General features: G+C 39.8%; 1 protein-coding gene across 4 annotated transcripts in view; it reads left to right on the top strand.

The window, feature by feature from the left end:
• The window catches only part of ZNF169 (zinc finger protein 169), a 71108-nt gene extending 57168 nt beyond the window's left edge, over positions 1-13940 (top strand). For 2 of the 4 annotated variants that reach the window (XM_060410821.1, XM_004005230.6), the window contains exon 5: positions 11922-13940. In XM_060410821.1, the coding sequence (XP_060266804.1) occupies positions 11922-13468 (1547 nt within the window). In that variant the 3' untranslated portion in view covers positions 13469-13940. Of the gene's footprint in view, positions 1-11918 lie in introns of all 4 variants that reach the window. The other 2 variants (XM_042242983.2, XM_012115804.5) reach the window with 1 other exon arrangement.
• The last annotated feature ends 3126 nt before the right edge of the window (positions 13941-17066 follow it).

Raw genomic sequence — 17066 nt, 5'->3', positions numbered from 1 at the left:
CCACATGGATTTTAGAATCAGCTTGACAATTTTCAACAAAATGTCTGTTGGAATATTGATTAGGATTGAGTTGAATCTACGTCAGTTTGAGGAGAATTTACATGTAAGTCATATACTCTGTCATCCAGTACATGAACTCAGTCCTTCTATTTTTATGGGACTTAATATTTGTCAGCATTGTTTTATAGTTTTTCATACAAAGGTCTTATGCATCTTATCAGGTTTATCCCTCTCTGTTTCATATTTTTCATGCTATTTAAAATACTTTAAAATTTCAATTGTTTGTTGATAGCATATAGAAATAAAATTAATTTATCTATTCTGATCTTGTATCTGGTAAACTTGCAAAACTTGTCATCCTAGTAGTTTTGTAGATTCTATATGATTTCCTACATAAATGACTAATTATTTGTAAGTAAGTATACTTCACTTCTTTCCATTCTTCGTGTCTTCAATTTCTTTTTCTTGCCTCATTGCGTAGGTGAGAACATGAGTGCAATGATGAATTTAAATGGTGGTGAAAGGAGACATCCTTTCCTTGCTCCTGATCTTATGGGGAATGCTTTCCTACTAAGTGTAAGTTTTATAGCTACTCTTCATCAGCTTGACAAGCTTCCTTTTTACTGGGAATGGATATTGGATTTTGTCATTTTTTTGTGGCATCTTTACAGATGACCATTTGTGTTTTTCTTTTTTAGGCTTTTGTTATAATTTAGTAAATTATACATTTTTGTTGTTAAATCAGCCTTTTATTTCTGTTAATGCAATGCACTGACATTCAGATTTCATCAGTTTTACCTTCATTTTGTGTGTATGTGTATATTTATTTAGTTCTTTGAAATTTTATATATGTACATTCATGTAACTACCACTGTATTCCAAGATACAGGACAGTTCCATCACAAGAATCCCCCTTCTGCTACCCTTTCATCGTCACAGCCTACACCCTCACTTCTCCCCTCTCTTCATCTGGCAACCACTAATCTATTCTCTGTCTATAGTTTTGTCATTTCAAGAATGTTATATAAAAGAAGTTACATCATATGTTAACTTTGGAGATTGCTTTTTTTTCTTTTGATATCCATACAAATTGTTGTATGTACTAGTATTTTATTTCTTTTATTGCTGAGCAGTAGTCCATGGTATGAATGTATCAATACTACAGTTTGTTAAACCGTTCAAGAACATTTGAGTTCCTTTTATTTTTGGCTATTAAGAATACAGTTGCTGTGGACATTTGTGTGTAGGTTTTTGTGTGAATATATGGTTTTTATTTCTGGCATAAATGCCCAAAAGTGAAAATTGCTGGCCTAAATGGTAAATACAGGTTTAGTTTTATAATAAAATGCCATACTCAATTTCCAGAATGGCTATACCATTTTATATTCCCATCAACAGTGTTTGAATGATCCAGTTTTTCTGCGTTTGTGTCAGGATTTGGTGTTAACATTATTAATATTATTTTTAATTTTAGCCATCCTATCAGATATCTAGCAGTATCTCTTTAGTTGGTGGGAGTAAGAAGTTTAGTTCAAGCAGTTCTTCTTTGAGGAGAGCTGAGTAGCTCAGCGTATCTGAGTAAGTTCACTGCAGCAAGGCTTTACTCTTCTTGCAAAGAGACTTGCATTCTCCCCATGGGTAGATTAAGAGCTTATGAGGACCTGTTCATAGGTGGATATTGCTGTCATTTTATGAAGTCTTCCTGGCATGTCCTTAGCATCTACTATTCTCCTCAGACAATCATTTTCCCTGAGTGGTTGGCAGGTGTGAGTGTGTCTTAAGATCTAATCTAATCTGATTACCAAGTGGTTCTGGCAAAGACAATCTAACAAGTGGTGAGAGGAAAGACATAGTTTCTTCCTAGGTTAGCTCATACTGGTGGTCAGCAGGCAGGGACCTACAGACTCAGGTCCAGGGTGTCCACTTGAGCATCTTTGAACACTGCAGTTTTAAAAGGGCCAACTTCTGATAGTTCATTTTAGCTTGGTAGGCACGGTTAAAGTTGATTGGCCCCAGGAATAATGGATAGCATGAATATATTAACTAGAGTTGTTTGTTTCTTTTAAGGTAGAATTTATTTACTGGAAATGCAACATTTTAAGTATACTAGTCTGTGAATTCAAACAATGCATACATCTCTATAACACAAACTTTATCAAAATGCAGATTACTGTTATCCAGATAGTTCCCTTGTGGCCCATCCCAGTAAACTCCTGCTTCCACCCCTCAGAGGTACCATTGTTTTTCTGATTTTATTTCACCATAGATTAGTTTTGCCTGCTGTACAATTTTGCATAAAGGGAATCATATAATACTTTCTTTTTTGTGTAAGGCTTCTTTCACTCAGTATATTTTTTAAGCATCATCCATGCTGTGGCATACATCATATGAATATATATATATATGACTGTTTATCCATTCTCCTTGAGAAACACCTTGATGGCTTCAGTTTTACGTTGTTAATATTCTTATGGTAATTTTTTGCTTGTTTTCAACAAACCTTTGTTTTCCATTTGCTTTGGATACATACCTAGGATGTATTAGTTTCCTAGGGTTGATTTAATTAGTTACCACAAACTGAGAAGCTTAAAAAAAGAAATTTATTCTTTCACAGTTCAAAATCAACCTGTTGATGGGGTTGGTTCTTTCCGGAGGTTCTGAAAGGGAGTCTGTTCTCTCTCTTCGCTTCTCGTGGTTGTTGGCAATCCTTTGTGTTCCTTGTCTTATAGCAGCATCACTCTAATCCCTGCCTCTGTGGTTATACAGCCCTCTTCCTTCTAAGTGTCTGTGTATCCCGATCTCCCTCTCCTTGTAAGGATACCAGTCATTGGATCAAAACTCAGTCTAATTGGAGTATAACCTCATCTTAACTTGATAACATCTGCGAAGACTCTTTGAAAATAAGGCCACATTCATATGTTCCAGGTTGACATTCATTTTGGTGGGATACTATTTAGTGCATACACTGAGTCATAGGGTAACTGTACATGTAGTTTTATAAGAAATGACTAGACCTTTTCCAAAGTGGTTGTACAATTTCTTATTTCCACGATCAACAAACATGTGAGAGTTCTTGTCACTTCACATCCTCCCCAACAGTTTTCATTTTATCTTTGGTCATGGATGTGTAGAGTTATCTCATAGGGGGTTTCCATTTTGCTCATGGTTAATGAGGTTGAGTCCTTCTGTGTGCTTTTTGATCTTTTATATATATCATATACTTTGTGAAGTATACATTCAAATATTTCTTTCAGTTTTTCTGCATTGATTTTTATAATTAAATTTATTTATTTTTAATGGAAGGATAATTGCTGTACAGTATTGTCTTGGTTTCTGCCAAACATCAACATGAATCAGCCATAGATATACCTATGTCCCCTCTGTTGAACCTCCCTCTCACCGCCCTCCCCATCTCACCCCTCTAGGTTGTTACAGTGCTCCATTTGAGTTCCCTGAATCACACAACAAATTCCCATTGGCTATCTATTTTACATATGATGATGTATTTGTTTCCATGTTACTCTCTGCATACATTCCACCTCTCCTTACCGCCTCCCACCACCTGCATTATTTTTCATTATTGAGTTTTATGAATTCTTTATTAATCCTTGATACCAGTCCATTGTCATTTGTACATTTTGCAAATATCTTCTCAGTCTGAAGCTTTTGTGTTCATTTTCTTAACAATAACTTTTGATATTTTAATATTGAGGAAGTCTTTTTCCTTACTTAAATTTTTTTGTCATCTATATTTTCTTTTAAATGCTGTTTAGTTTTAGCTGCTTTTATACTTAGATCTACAGTTCATCTTGAATTGACTTTTGGTGTGAGGCAGGAATCAAGGTTGTTTTTTTTTTCCCCCATGTGGATACACAGTGGCTCTAGCCCCATTTGTTGAAAAGTCTTGTGTTTCTCTCATTGGATTGCTTTGTTGAATATCTAATCACTGGCTAAGATTGGGTTTATTTTACATTCTTTCTTCTATTCCTTTGATTAGTATGTCTATCCTTAAACCAAACCATACTGTCTGTGCTACTGTAGGATCACTGAAAACCTTGAAGTCAGGTAGTGTAAGTCTTATCCTTTTTTTTCAGGGTTGCTTTGGATAGTCCTCTGCATTTCCACTTAAATTTTAGGATCAGTTTCTCATTTGCAAAAAGAAAAAAAAGAAAACCTGGGTAGTGTTTATTTTGAGATTTTACTCTACCTATAGGTAACTTGAGGTAGAAATTGCATCTTACCAATATCAACTCTTACAAGCCACTACCTAAATCTTTTCAAATTCGTCTCGGCAAAATAAACATTTGTGAGATGCAGCTAAAGCAGAGTTTAGAAGGAAATTTATAGCCTTAAGTGCTTATTTTAGAAAAGGTCTATGATCAGTGACTTAAGAAGCTAGAAAAAGAACAAAGTAAATGCAAAGTGAGTGCAAGGAATGGAATAAAGAAAATAAGAGCAAAAATCTGTGAAATATAACACTTTATTAGCAGAAAAATTTGCCAAGAAAATGTTGAATGTCTGAAAAGAAAATTACATATTGCTACTAAATTATATATTGCTGCATAGACTAATCAAGAGAAAAATAAGACATAAATAATTCAAGAGTGAAGGGGAAGTTACTACATATTCTTGATACTTTAAAAGGATACTAAGGGGATATTGTGAACAAGTTTATATTAACAAGTTTAATACCTTATATGAAATGAATGAATTTTTTAAAAATGCTACAGATACAGGATGGGACAAAATCTGAATATAGTACATTTTTAAAGTAATTAAGTTGGTGGTGGGTCCCCGAACCTGCGCAAGCGATAAAAACATTCCATATTTTAAAAGAATTACACACCATGCCCAAATGGAATTTATTCTACTTATGCAAAGCTCAGCATTAGAAACTCTGTACTATAGATTAGTCAATTTATATATCCTCTGAGAGAAGCTTTTTCTCCAGCTCTCTTCCTTTCTTTTTAAGTCCTCAGCAAACTCACGTTTACCATCCATATTTCTACCAGCAGTCTCTTCTTGCTTTTTCTAGTATGTACCCCAACTCTTTCAGCCTCTAATTGTCACCTAGTTCCAAAGCCACTTCCGCAAAGTTTGCTGCTGCTGCTGCTAACTCACTTCAGTTGTGTCCGACTCTCTGCGACCCCATAGACGGCAGCCCACCAGGCTCCCCCATCCCTGGGATTCTTCAGGCAAGAACACTGGAGTGGGTTGCCATGTCCTTCTCCTCCACAAAGTTTAGGTATTGGCTATAGCAGCATCCCACTTTTGGTATCAAAATCAGTCTTAGGGTTATTGAGTAACAGAACCATTTGGATGTATGTGTATACACACACACACACACACACAAGATGTATTATAAAGAATTGGCTCATGTGACTATGGAGGCTGAGAAGTTCCAAGATCTGCAGTTAGCAAAATGAAGACATATGAGAGCCCATGGTTCTCTTAGGCTCTCAGTCTCAACACCCAGTAAGAACTACTGTATCAGATCAAGTGTGATAGCAGGAAAAACAAAACAACTCCATCTGTCTCCTCTCCACCACCCACCCTCCCATGTCCCAGCCAGAAGGCAGTTAGCCTGGAAGAATTCCCTCTTATTTGGGATTTGTTGTTCAGTCAGTCACTAAGTCATGTCTGACTCTTTGAGACCCCATGGAATGCAGCACACCAAGCTTCCATGTCCTTCACTATCTCCTAGAGTTTCCTCAAACTCATGTCCATTGAGTCAGTGATGCCATCCAACCATCTCATTCTCTGTCACCACCTTCTCCTGCCTTCAGTCATTTTTAGCATCAGAGTCTTTTCCAGTGAATTGGCTCTTTGCGTCAGGTGGCCAAAGTATTGGAGCTTTAGCTTCAGCATCAGTCAGTCCTTCTACTGAATATTCAGGATTGATTTCCTTTAGGATTGACTGGTTTGATCTCCTTGCTGTCCAAGGGACTCTCAAGAGTCTTCTCCAACACTACAGTTCAAAAGCATCAGTTCTTCAGTGCTCAGCCTTCTTTATGGTCCAGCTCTTACATCCATGCATGACTACTAAAAAAACCATAACTTTAATGTCAGCAAAGTGATGTCTCTGGTTTTTATTTTTTTATTTTTTATTTTTTTTTTGTCTCTGGTTTTTAATATGCCGTCTAGGTTTGTCATTGCTTTTTTCCAAGGAGCAAGCATCATTTAATTTTGTCACTGTCTGCAGTGATTTTGGAGCCCCCAAAATAAAATATGTTACTGTTTCCACATTTGCCCCATCTATTTGCCATGAAGTAATGGGACTGGAAGCCGTGATCTTTGTTTCTTGAATGTTGAGTTTTAAGCCAGCTTTTTCACTCTCCTCTTTCACCCTGATCAAGAACCTCTTTAGTCCCTCTTCACTTTCTGCCATTAGAGTGGTATCTGCACATCTGAGGTTGTTGATATTTCTTCTGGCAATCTTGATTACATCTTGTTGAGTCATCCAGTCCAGCATTTTGCATGATGTCCTCTGCATGTACGTTAAAGCAGGGTGACAATATACAGCCTTGACGTACTGCTTTCTCAATTTAACCAGTTTGTTGTTCCATGTCTGGTTCTGACTGTTGCTTCTTGACCTACATTCAGGTTTCTCGGGAGACAGGTAAGGTGGTCTGGTATTCCCATCTTTTTAAGAATTTCACAGTTCTTTGTGATCCACACAGTCAGAGGCTTTAATGTAGTCAATGAAGCAGAGTAGATATTTTTTTGGATTTCCCTTGATCTTTCTATGATCCAACAGATGTTGGCAATTTGATCTCTGATTCCTCTGCCTTTTCTAAGTCCAGCTTGTACATCTGAAAGTTCTTGGTTCATGTACTGCTGAAGCCTAACTTAAAGGATTTTGAGCCATTACCTTGGGAGAGGTTCAGTCTTTTGTTCTACTCAGGTCTTTCAGCTGCTTTACTCAGTCTCTTAAGTGTTAAAGTCTTCCAAACACACCCTCACAGAAACACCCAGCTGCTGCTGCTGCTGCTGCTAAATCACTTCAGTCGTGTCCAACTCTGTGTGACCCCATAGACACCCAGAATAGTGTTTAAATGTTTGGGCAACCTGTGGCTAGAGCACTTAATACATAAAATTAACTGTCACATATTTTAATATTTCTTTTATATTGTCTTAAAATCATGGAGATGGCATATTATGAAAGTTGTCTAGTTTTCAGGGATTAATTCAGATTCTTATCAAAAGTGTTCCCTTTTTTCACATGTGGACCAAGTCTTAAAATTCTTTTAATTGTTTAAAAGCAGTGAATGGATCGATACAGGATACAGGATGCTTGGGGCTGGTGCACGGGGATAATCCAGAGAGATGATATGGGGTGGGAAGTGGGAGGGGGGGTTCATGATTGGGAACTCATGTACACCCGTGGCGGATTCATGTCAATGTATGGCAAAACCAATACAGTATTGTAAAGTAAAATAAAGTAAAAATTAAAATTAAAAAAAATAAAAGTAGTGAATGCACAGCATTCTTTCTTCTATTGTAATCTAGTACCTATGGCATCCGTTTAACTCACTGCTATAATTCTATTCCTTACAATTACAGCTGCAGAAGGAAAAATTTCTTTAAGAAGCCGTTCAGTTCAGTTCAGTTCAGTCGCTTAGTCATGCCCGACTCTTTGCGACCCCATGAATCACATCACGCCAGGCCTCCCTGTCCATCACCATCTTCTGGAGTTCACTCAAACTCGTGGATTTTTTTTTTCGGTTTCCTTTGGGATGTTTGCTGAACATCCCAACGTGGACAGTTGTTGAAATACTTATTGGTCTGAAAAATCAATTGGCATGAGAGTAGCTGTAGGTTATAAAAGAGTTTATAAACTGATCTTTTTTTTTATATCTTCGAAACTTTTATGATTAACTGAAAAGAATTACCTTGGTAAAATTTTATTTCTTCTTTTATTGAGGAATTTGGATGCTTAAAGCCACAGTGAACACTGTAACTGTTAATCATTTTTAGTTAAAATTTGTCACGTTACTAGATAGGCATAAAAATGATGATGAGTCAACAGCCTTAGTAGAGACTAAGACTCCCATAAGGACAGCGTTAACTGTATTTAAATCAGTCACTGTATTTAATACAAAAGACACTGAACAGCATACCTGTAATGGAGTAGTTTACCACTGGCCTTAGACTTTTTGCCTAGCTGGGAGTAAAACAGGTCAAGGAGAAGGCAGTGGCTGCTTTTCTCTTCCTATCACAAAAAGATCATATATAAGGAGACAACAATGCAATACTGAAAGCTCAGCTTTCAGAGCTTTAGAATTACAACAAAATTATTTCTTGGAAACTGCTAGCCAGAAATGTACATGCCTGCCATGAGTTTTGAAAATGTGTACAGCCTAGATTAACAAAATAAACTCACTCATGGTTCAGTGGACTGAGCTAAAGACCAACCATGGTGGGATCCCTGATGGCCAGAACTGTATACAAAGACTGAAAGGATATTCACTTTCCTTGGAAGTCCAGTAGGGTCAGCACTTATGAGTGATTCAGTTCAGTTCAGTTCAGTCACTCAGTCGTGTCTGACTCTTTGTGACCCCATGAATCGCAGCAGGCCAGGCCTCCCTGTCCATCATCAACTGCCAGAGATCACCCAAACTCACGTGCATCGAGTCAGTGATGCCATCCAGCCATCTCATCCTCTGTCATCCCCTTTCTTCTCCTGCCGCCAATCCCTCCCAGCATCAGAGTCTTTTCCAATGAGTCAACTCTTCGCATGAAGTGGCCAAAGTACTGGAGTTTCAGCCTCAGCATCATTCCTTCCAATGAACACCCAGGACTGATCTCCTTTAGGATGGACTGGTTGGATCTCCTTGCAGTCCAAGGGACTCTCAAGAGTCTTCTCTAGCACCAAAGTTCAAAAGCATCAATTCTTTGGTGCTCAGCTTTCTTCACAGTCCAACTCTCACATCCATACATGACCACTGGAAAAACCATAGCCTTGACTAGACAGACCTTAGTCGGCAAAGTAATGTCTCTGCTTTTGAATATGCTGTCTAGGTTGGTCATAACTTTACTTCCAAGGAGTAAGCATCTTTTGATTTCATGGCTGCAATTACCATCTGCAGTGATTTGGGAGCCCCCCAAAATAAAGTCTGACACTCTTTCCACTGTTTCCCCATCTATTTCCCATGAAGTGATGGGACCAGATGCCATGATCATCGTTTTCTGAATGTTGAGCTTTAAGCCAACGTTTTCACTCTCCTCTTTGAGGCTTTTTAGTTCCGCTTCACTTTCTGCCATAAGGGTGGTATCATCTGCATATCTGAGGTTATTGATATTTCTCCTGGCAATCTTGATTCCAGCTTGTGCTTTTCCAGCCCAGCGTTTCTCATGATGTACTCTGCATATAAGTTAACTAAGCAAGGTGACAATATACAGCCTTGACATACTCCTTTTCCTATTTGGAACCAGTCTGTTTTTCCATGTCCATTTCTAACTGTTGCTTCCTGACCTGCATACAGGTTTCTCAAGAGGCAGGTCCAGGTGGTCTGGTATTCCCATCTCTTTCAGAATTTTCCAGTTTGTTGTGATCCACAGAGTCAAAGGCTTTGGCATAGTCAATAAAGTAGAAATAGATGTTTTTCTGGAACTCTTCTTGCTTTTTTGATGATCCAGTGGATGTTGGCAATTTGATCTCTGGTTCCTCTGCCTTTTCTAAAACCAGCTTGAACATCTGGAAGTTCACGGTTCACGTATTGCTGAAGCCTGGCTTGGAGAATTTTGAGTGTTACTTTGCTAGTGTGTGAGATGAGTGCCAATTGTGCGGTAGTTTGAATATTCTTTGGCATTGCCTTTCTTTGGGATTGGAATGAAAACTGACCTTTTCCAGTCCTGTGGCCACTGCTGAGTTTTCCAAATTTGCTGGCACATTGAGTCAGCACTTTCACAGCATCATCTTTCAGGATTTGAAATAGCTCATCTGGAATTCCATCACCTCCACTAGCTTTGTTTGTAGTGATGCTTTCTAAGGCCCACTTGACTTCACATTCCGGGATGTCTGGCTCTAGGTGAGTGATCACACCATCATGATTATCTGGGTCATGAAGATCTTTTTTGTAAAGTTCTTCTGTGTATTCTTGCCACCTCTTCTTAATATCTTCTGCTTCTGTTAGGTCCATACCATTTCTGTCATTTATCGAGCCCATCTTTGCATGAAATGTTCCCTTGGTGTCTCTAATTTTCTTGAAGAGATCTCATTAGTCAGGTCTACTTCACAGGATCCTTTAGATTTATCATCATCACACACACACACACACAATAAAGTTTACTGAATAGTTTGCTGAGGAGGAAGTGTAGGGCCTTTTAAGTGTTAGGAAGGGTTTTCATGGTAGCTATTATTGTTAGTATTAAAAGCTGCCATCTTAGACAAAACAGAATGAGTAACTTTCTGTAAAAGGGTCAGATAGTAAATACTTTAGGCTTTGTAGTCTTTTTTTGTTGTTGCAACTACTCACCTTTGCTTTTGTATGTGAAAGCTGCTATAGACACAACATAAAGATTGAATGTGGCTGTGTCCAATAGACTTCTTTACAAAACACGTGGTTGGCTGTAGTTTGCTGACCAGTGTTATTGATTGTTTGTAAAATACATCTCAGTTTTGATTGGTGAAGAAAGAAACATGCATGTCTGGAAAGGCCTGGTGTACTGAGTTTATTTAAGTATTTTACTTAAGTATCATGGTATTTTTCATCAGCTTCAGGTGGATAGAAGCAGTGTGATAGAACAAGGCATCCAAATTTGATATCTACAAAAATTATTTTAGGATGAAAGTTTATATTTACAATTTGTATTAAAAAAAAAAAAAAGCAAAACACTGAGAAGAGCAGGTCTTAGTTTGATTGGGGTCACTGGGAGCCAAAATCATGTAAGAGGTTGTAGGCCTAGACTATGTCTCTGTTTCACTTGCGAATCCATGCACCATCTTAGAGGACCCACCACATAATCCTCTAGGAAATACTTGTTTAGGACAGGGGAAGCACTTCCCACATGGATCTCTGACCTGTCCTCTGTACTGCCTCCACTAGTTAGTTCAGTTCAGTCACTCAGTCGTGACCGACTCTTTGCGACCCCATGGACTGCAGCACGCCAGGCCTCCCTGTCCATCACCAACACCCAGAGTTTACTCAAACTCATGTCCCTTGAGTTGGTGATGCCATCCAACCATCTTATCCTCCGTCATCCCCCTTCCCTTCCCTCCTTCAATCTTTCCCAGCATCAGAGTATTTTCTTTTTTTTTCTTTTTTAGGGTCTTTTCGAATGAGTTGGCTCTTCACATTAGGTGGCTGAAGTATTGGAGTTTCAGCTTCAACATCAGTCCTTCCAATGAATATTCAGGACTGATTTCCTTTAGGATGGACTGGTTGAATCTCCTTGCTGTCCAAGAGACTCTTAAGAGTCTTGTCCAACACCACAGTTCAAAAGCATCAATTATTTTGCACTGAGCTTTCTTTATAGTCCAACTATAGAGTGACTCCCTTTTTTGACCCCATCTTTTCTTATAGGAAAAGTCCCTAAAGAAATTTGTTATAAGTTATGTATTTTAACTCTCAGTAAAAGCATATGTTTGTAGATATTGTTTACACTGCTGTTAATGTCTGTGGCTTATAGGATAATTGTATTGGGGGCACATGTATAACTCTGATGGCAGTGACATATAGGGCTAGAGCTGCCTGTGATGCTTTCTTAAAACTCCTTAAGCTGGGCTGATACTTAGAGCTGGCTTATTATGTGGGTTTTATGCGTTATAAAAGGTATGCATTAATATGTCACCATGGGTTGGAAGGAAGGTCTTTGAAGGAAGTCTTTGTGTGGGAGCATCTGAGGAATGAGAGCTAGACAAGTGTTAACCATCCACAAGATACCTTTGGTGATTTTGACTGACACTTTCTCTCCAGCAGAACGAAGAACGGAATTCCAACCCTGTCTCTCCTGCCCAGTGACTTTTTCCAGTCCACAGGTCCGCCATCAATATGTGCTTTGTGGTCACTCCCTTCAGATCTTCCCAGGTTCATCTTCAGAAAGCCACTTCCTACTAGATGCTCCAAGCTGCTTGAATGACAAAGCAGAAGATGGAGAGAGAGAAGGCTCTGGCACCGTGTTTGGGAGGCTGCGGCTGAGTGGGACTTCAAGTGCATTTTTCAGCTCATCTCAAGGTCAGCCAGTAGACCAGGGAGGCAATAGCAGTGGAAGAATAGACCAGGGGATGATCTCTGATGAGGCAGATGCAGTATTGACAGAGACAAACATCTCAGAATCTGGAGCAGTCATATGTGAAAACTATAGACTAGGATTTAGCAGAAAATCAAGCCTCTTTAGCTTCCAGAAGCGTCATGTGTGCCCTGAATGTGGCAGAAACTTCTGCCAGAAATCAGACCTCATCAAACACCAGAGGACTCACTCAGGAGAGAAGCCGTTTAGTTGCAGAGAGTGCGGGCGAGGCTTTGGCCGCAGGTCCTCCCTCACTGTACACCAGAGGAAGCACTCAGGGGAAAAGCCCTATGTGTGCCAGGAGTGTGGGCGACACTTCAGGTACACATCCTCCTTAACTAACCACAAGAGGATACACTCCGGGGAGAGACCCTTTGTATGTCAGCAGTGTGGGAGAGGCTTTCGCCAGAAGATCGCCCTCATCCTGCACCAGAGGACACACTTGGAAGAGAAGCCCTTTGTGTGTCCAGAGTGTGGAAGAGGCTTTTGCCAGAAGGCATCACTCCTTCAACACCGTAGCTCGCATTCAGGCGAGAGGCCCTTCTTGTGCCTGGAGTGTGGGCGTGGCTTCAGGCAGCAGTCACTGCTCCTCAGTCACCAGGTCACACACTCAGGCGAGAAGCCTTATGTCTGTGCTGAGTGTGGGCACAGCTTTCGCCAGAAAGTCACCCTCATCAGACACCAGAGGACACACACAGGGGAGAAACCTTACCTGTGCTCCGAGTGTGGGCGTGGCTTTAGCCAGAAAGTCTCCCTTATGGGCCACCAGAGAACGCACACAGGTGAGAAGCCTTATGTGTGCTCTGAGTGTGGGCGTGGCTTTGGTCAGAAGGTTACCCTCATCAGACACCAGAGGACGCACACAGGGGAGAAGCCTTTTATATGTCCTGAGTGTGGACGTACCTTTGGCTTCAAGTCACTTCTCACCAGACACAAGAGAATACATTCAGGGGAGGAGGCTGATGTGTACAGAGTATGTGAGCAAAGACTTGGTCTGAAGATCCAACTCACCTCTGACCAGAGGACACACTCAGGAGAAAAGCCATGTGTGTGTGATGAGTGTGGACGCAGCTTTGGCTTCAAGTCAGCCCTCATCAGACACCAGCGGACACATTCAGGAGAGAAGCCGTATGTGTGCAGGGAGTGTGGTCGTGGCTTTAGCCAGAAGTCTCACCTCCACAGGCATAGGAAAACCAAGTTCGGCCACCATCTCCTGCCACAGGAGCCATTCTCTTGACATTTCCTTTCCTTCCCCATGAATGTCTAGGTGGCAGAAGTCACTAGGAAATGTTCCACTTCCCTTAAAATGCAGTTGAGAAAAAAAAGTTGCATCTTTTCAGTGATCATAAGATAAGTTGATTTATGGTTTACTTCCTACACTGGCAATGTATTTTAATTTGCCAGGGCTGCCATAACAAAATACCACAGACTTGGTAGCTCAAAGAACAGAAGTTTATTTTCTCATAGTTCTGGAGACTAGAAGTCCAAGATCAATGTGTAAGCAGTTTGATTTTTATTGAAGTCTTTCCCCTTGGCTTGCAGATGATTGCATTCTTGCTGAGTCCTGAAATGGACTTTTTTTTCCTCTGTGTGTACACTTTTCTGGTAACTCTCTTCTTTCTGAGGACACCAGCCATACTGGGTTAGGACTTCAGCCTATGACCTTGTAAAGGCCCTGTCATCAAATAAAGTCATGACTTTATATGTTATGTTATGACTTCAATATGTTAATTTTGGGAAACAATTCAGTCTTAACAACTTAGTCCTCTGGACCCCCTATATTCACATTCTTCAAGTAAAAAATACATTCACCCCAAATTGACAGCAGCAAAAGTCTTAGCCCATTTCAACTTCGTCTCTACATTCAAAATCTCACCCAAGTTTCATCTAAGTCGAGTGTGGATGAGACTAGAAGTGCATTTCATCCTTTCCAGCTGTGAACCTGTGAATCAGACAAGTTATTTGCTTCCAAAATACAATGATGGGACAGGCAGAGAATTCACATTCCCATTCTAAAAGTGGAAAGGATTGATTGGTCCCAAGCAAGTTTAAAACATTACAAGGCAAATTCTATTAGTTTTCAAGCCATGAGAATGGTCTCTGGTTGTATCTTCTGCCCTCTGGTCTGGCTGGTGTGGTAGAGGTGTATGTGGCCCACTGAAACCATGGAAGAACCATACTGGCTCCCCAGACTTACTGTCTGGGCCTGTTTTGGAAATGGCAGACCTGCTGGTCTCTGTTTCACCTTTGGGGTCATTCTTCCCTCTTCTTGATGGATAGTGTAGTCAGATAGTTAGCTCTATTCCCCCGTCTTGTAGAATCCCAGAAGTCTAACAGCCTGCCTTCATTTTGTCCCATCTGTGTCACCTTTAGTTCTACATCTGAGATGGTTGATTGCTTCCAAACTTAACTCTTTATTAAACCATGTCTAACTACACCATAGTATTCTTTCCAGAACATGCTTCTCATTTTCTGCAGCATAGATATCCATAGGCTGAGAATTTTCCAAACCTCCAAATTCTAGTTCGCAGAATTTTGTTTAACAGTTCCTTCAATTTATCTTTCTACTCTCACATTTTACTGTAAGGAGGGAGAAACCAGGTTGCATCTGTAACACTTTGCTTAGAAATCTCCTTAGCTAAAAATTTGTTGCTTATGTCACAATTTCTACTTTCTATAAACACTGAAACACAGGCCAGGTTCTTTGCCACTTTATAACAAGGATTGTCTTTCCTCCAATTTCCAGTAATATGTTCTTTATTTCTGAGACTGCACCAGAATCACTTTTAATGTCCATATTCCTATCAACAGTCTCTTTTAGACAATTAAGGCTTTTTATAACAAGTGCCTCAAACCTCTTCCAGCCTCTGCCCATCACCCAGTTCCAAAACTATTCCATATTATCAGATATTACCCTCAGTGCCAAAATTGTATTTGTTTGCTAAGACTGCCATTACAATACCAGAGGTTGGAATGACTAAGTGACAGAAATTTATTTTCTCAGTTATGGAGGCTGCAAGTCCATTAAGGTGTTGACAGGGTTGTTTTGTATTTAAGTGTCTCTCCTTGGCTTGCAGATGGCTGCCTTCTTGCTGAGTCATTATGCAGGCTTTCTTCTGTACATGTGCTGGAGAGAGAAAGTGAGCTCTGGTATCTCTTACTCTTATAAGATACCAGCCCTATTGGATAAATATCTCATCCTATGCCACTGTTTAATCTTAATTACATCCTTATAAGCCCTATGTCCAAATACTGGAGAGTTAGGGGTTCCCAGCCTGAGATGCTTGCACTGGCACTTCCCATCCTGAGACGCTTGTATGCACCCTGACCATGGCCAGTGAGGGCTGGGTATCAAGGCTTAGGCTTCAGAGGTCAGACTCCAGGGAGAAGGCTGGGGTTGACTACCATGAAGACAGTCTGAGGGGGGCTAGTACAGCACATTTGAGGAAGTCTAGGAAAAGGCTTGGCCTGCCAGAGAGGCAAGAGATCACTGTTTTTCAGTTTAGTTCAGTCACTCCGTTGTGTCTGACTCTTTGTGACCCCATGGATTGCAGCACACCAGGCTTCTCTGTCCACCACCAACTCCTGGAGCTTGCTCAAACTCATATCCATTGTGTCGGTGATGCCATCCAACCATCTCATCTTCTGTCATCCTCTTCTCCTCCTGCTTTCAATCTTTCCCAGCATCAGCGTCTATTCTAATGAGTCAGCTGTTCACATCAGGCAGCCAAAGTATTGGAGAAACATGCAACAGATGAAGGAGCATGGTAAAAGCCCACCAGACCAAACAGATGAAGAGGAACTAGGCAGTCTACCTGAAAAAGAATTCAGAGTAATGATAGTAAAGATGATCCAAAGTCTTGGTTTAAAATGGAGACACTGTGATGGGTTGAAGAGATACAAGACATGTTTAGAAACGACCTAGAAGAAACAACAGACAATCAGCAATGAACAACAAAATGACTGAAATAAAAAAATATATTAGAGGGAACTAATAGCAGAATGTGGCAGAAGAATGGTGAAGTGACCTGAAAGAGAATGATGGAAATAACTGAAACAGAATAGAATAAAGAAAAAAGAATGAAAAAAAAAAATGAGAATAGTCTCAGAGACCTCTGGGACAACATTAAGTACACCAATATTCAAATTATAGAGGTCCCAGAAAGAGAGAAAAAGGGTATGAGAAAATATTTGAGGGATTAGAGTTGAAAATTTATCTAACATAAGAAAGGAAACAGCCAGCTTAAGTCCAGGAAACCCAGAGAGTCCTATAAAGGGTATACCCAAGGAGACACATGCCAAGACACATATTAATCAAACTAACAAAAATTAAATGCAAAAATGTTAAAAATCAGCAAGAGAAATAAAAACTAGCATACAAGGGAATGCCCATAAGGTTAATAGCTGATATTTCAGCAGAAACTATTCAAGTCAAAAGGGGTGTACTTAGAGTGATGAAATGAAAATGCCTACAACCAAGATTACCCAGCAAGGATTTTGTTTGGATTTGATGGAGAAATCAAAAGCTTTACAGACAATCAAAAATTAAGAGAATTCAGCACCACAAAACCAGCTTTACAACAAATGCTAGAGGAACTTCTCTAGGTGGGACACATAATAGAAAAGACCTACAAAAACAAACACAAACAATAAAGTAAATGCTAATAGGATCATACATATCAAGAATTCCGTAAACATAAATGGATTAAATGTTCCAACCAAAAGACACAGACTGGCTGAATGAATACAAAAACAAGACTCCCATATATGCTGTCTATAAGAGACCCATTTCAGAGCTAGGGACCCATGCAGACTGAAAGTGAGGGACTGGAAAA

The sequence above is a fragment of the Ovis aries genome, chromosome 2 (genome assembly GCF_016772045.2).
Source record: "Ovis aries strain OAR_USU_Benz2616 breed Rambouillet chromosome 2, ARS-UI_Ramb_v3.0, whole genome shotgun sequence".
Taxonomy (NCBI): Eukaryota; Metazoa; Chordata; class Mammalia; order Artiodactyla; family Bovidae; genus Ovis; species Ovis aries.
The sequence above is the reverse complement of the archived record's forward strand: the minus strand, read 5'-3'. Positions and strand labels throughout refer to the sequence as shown.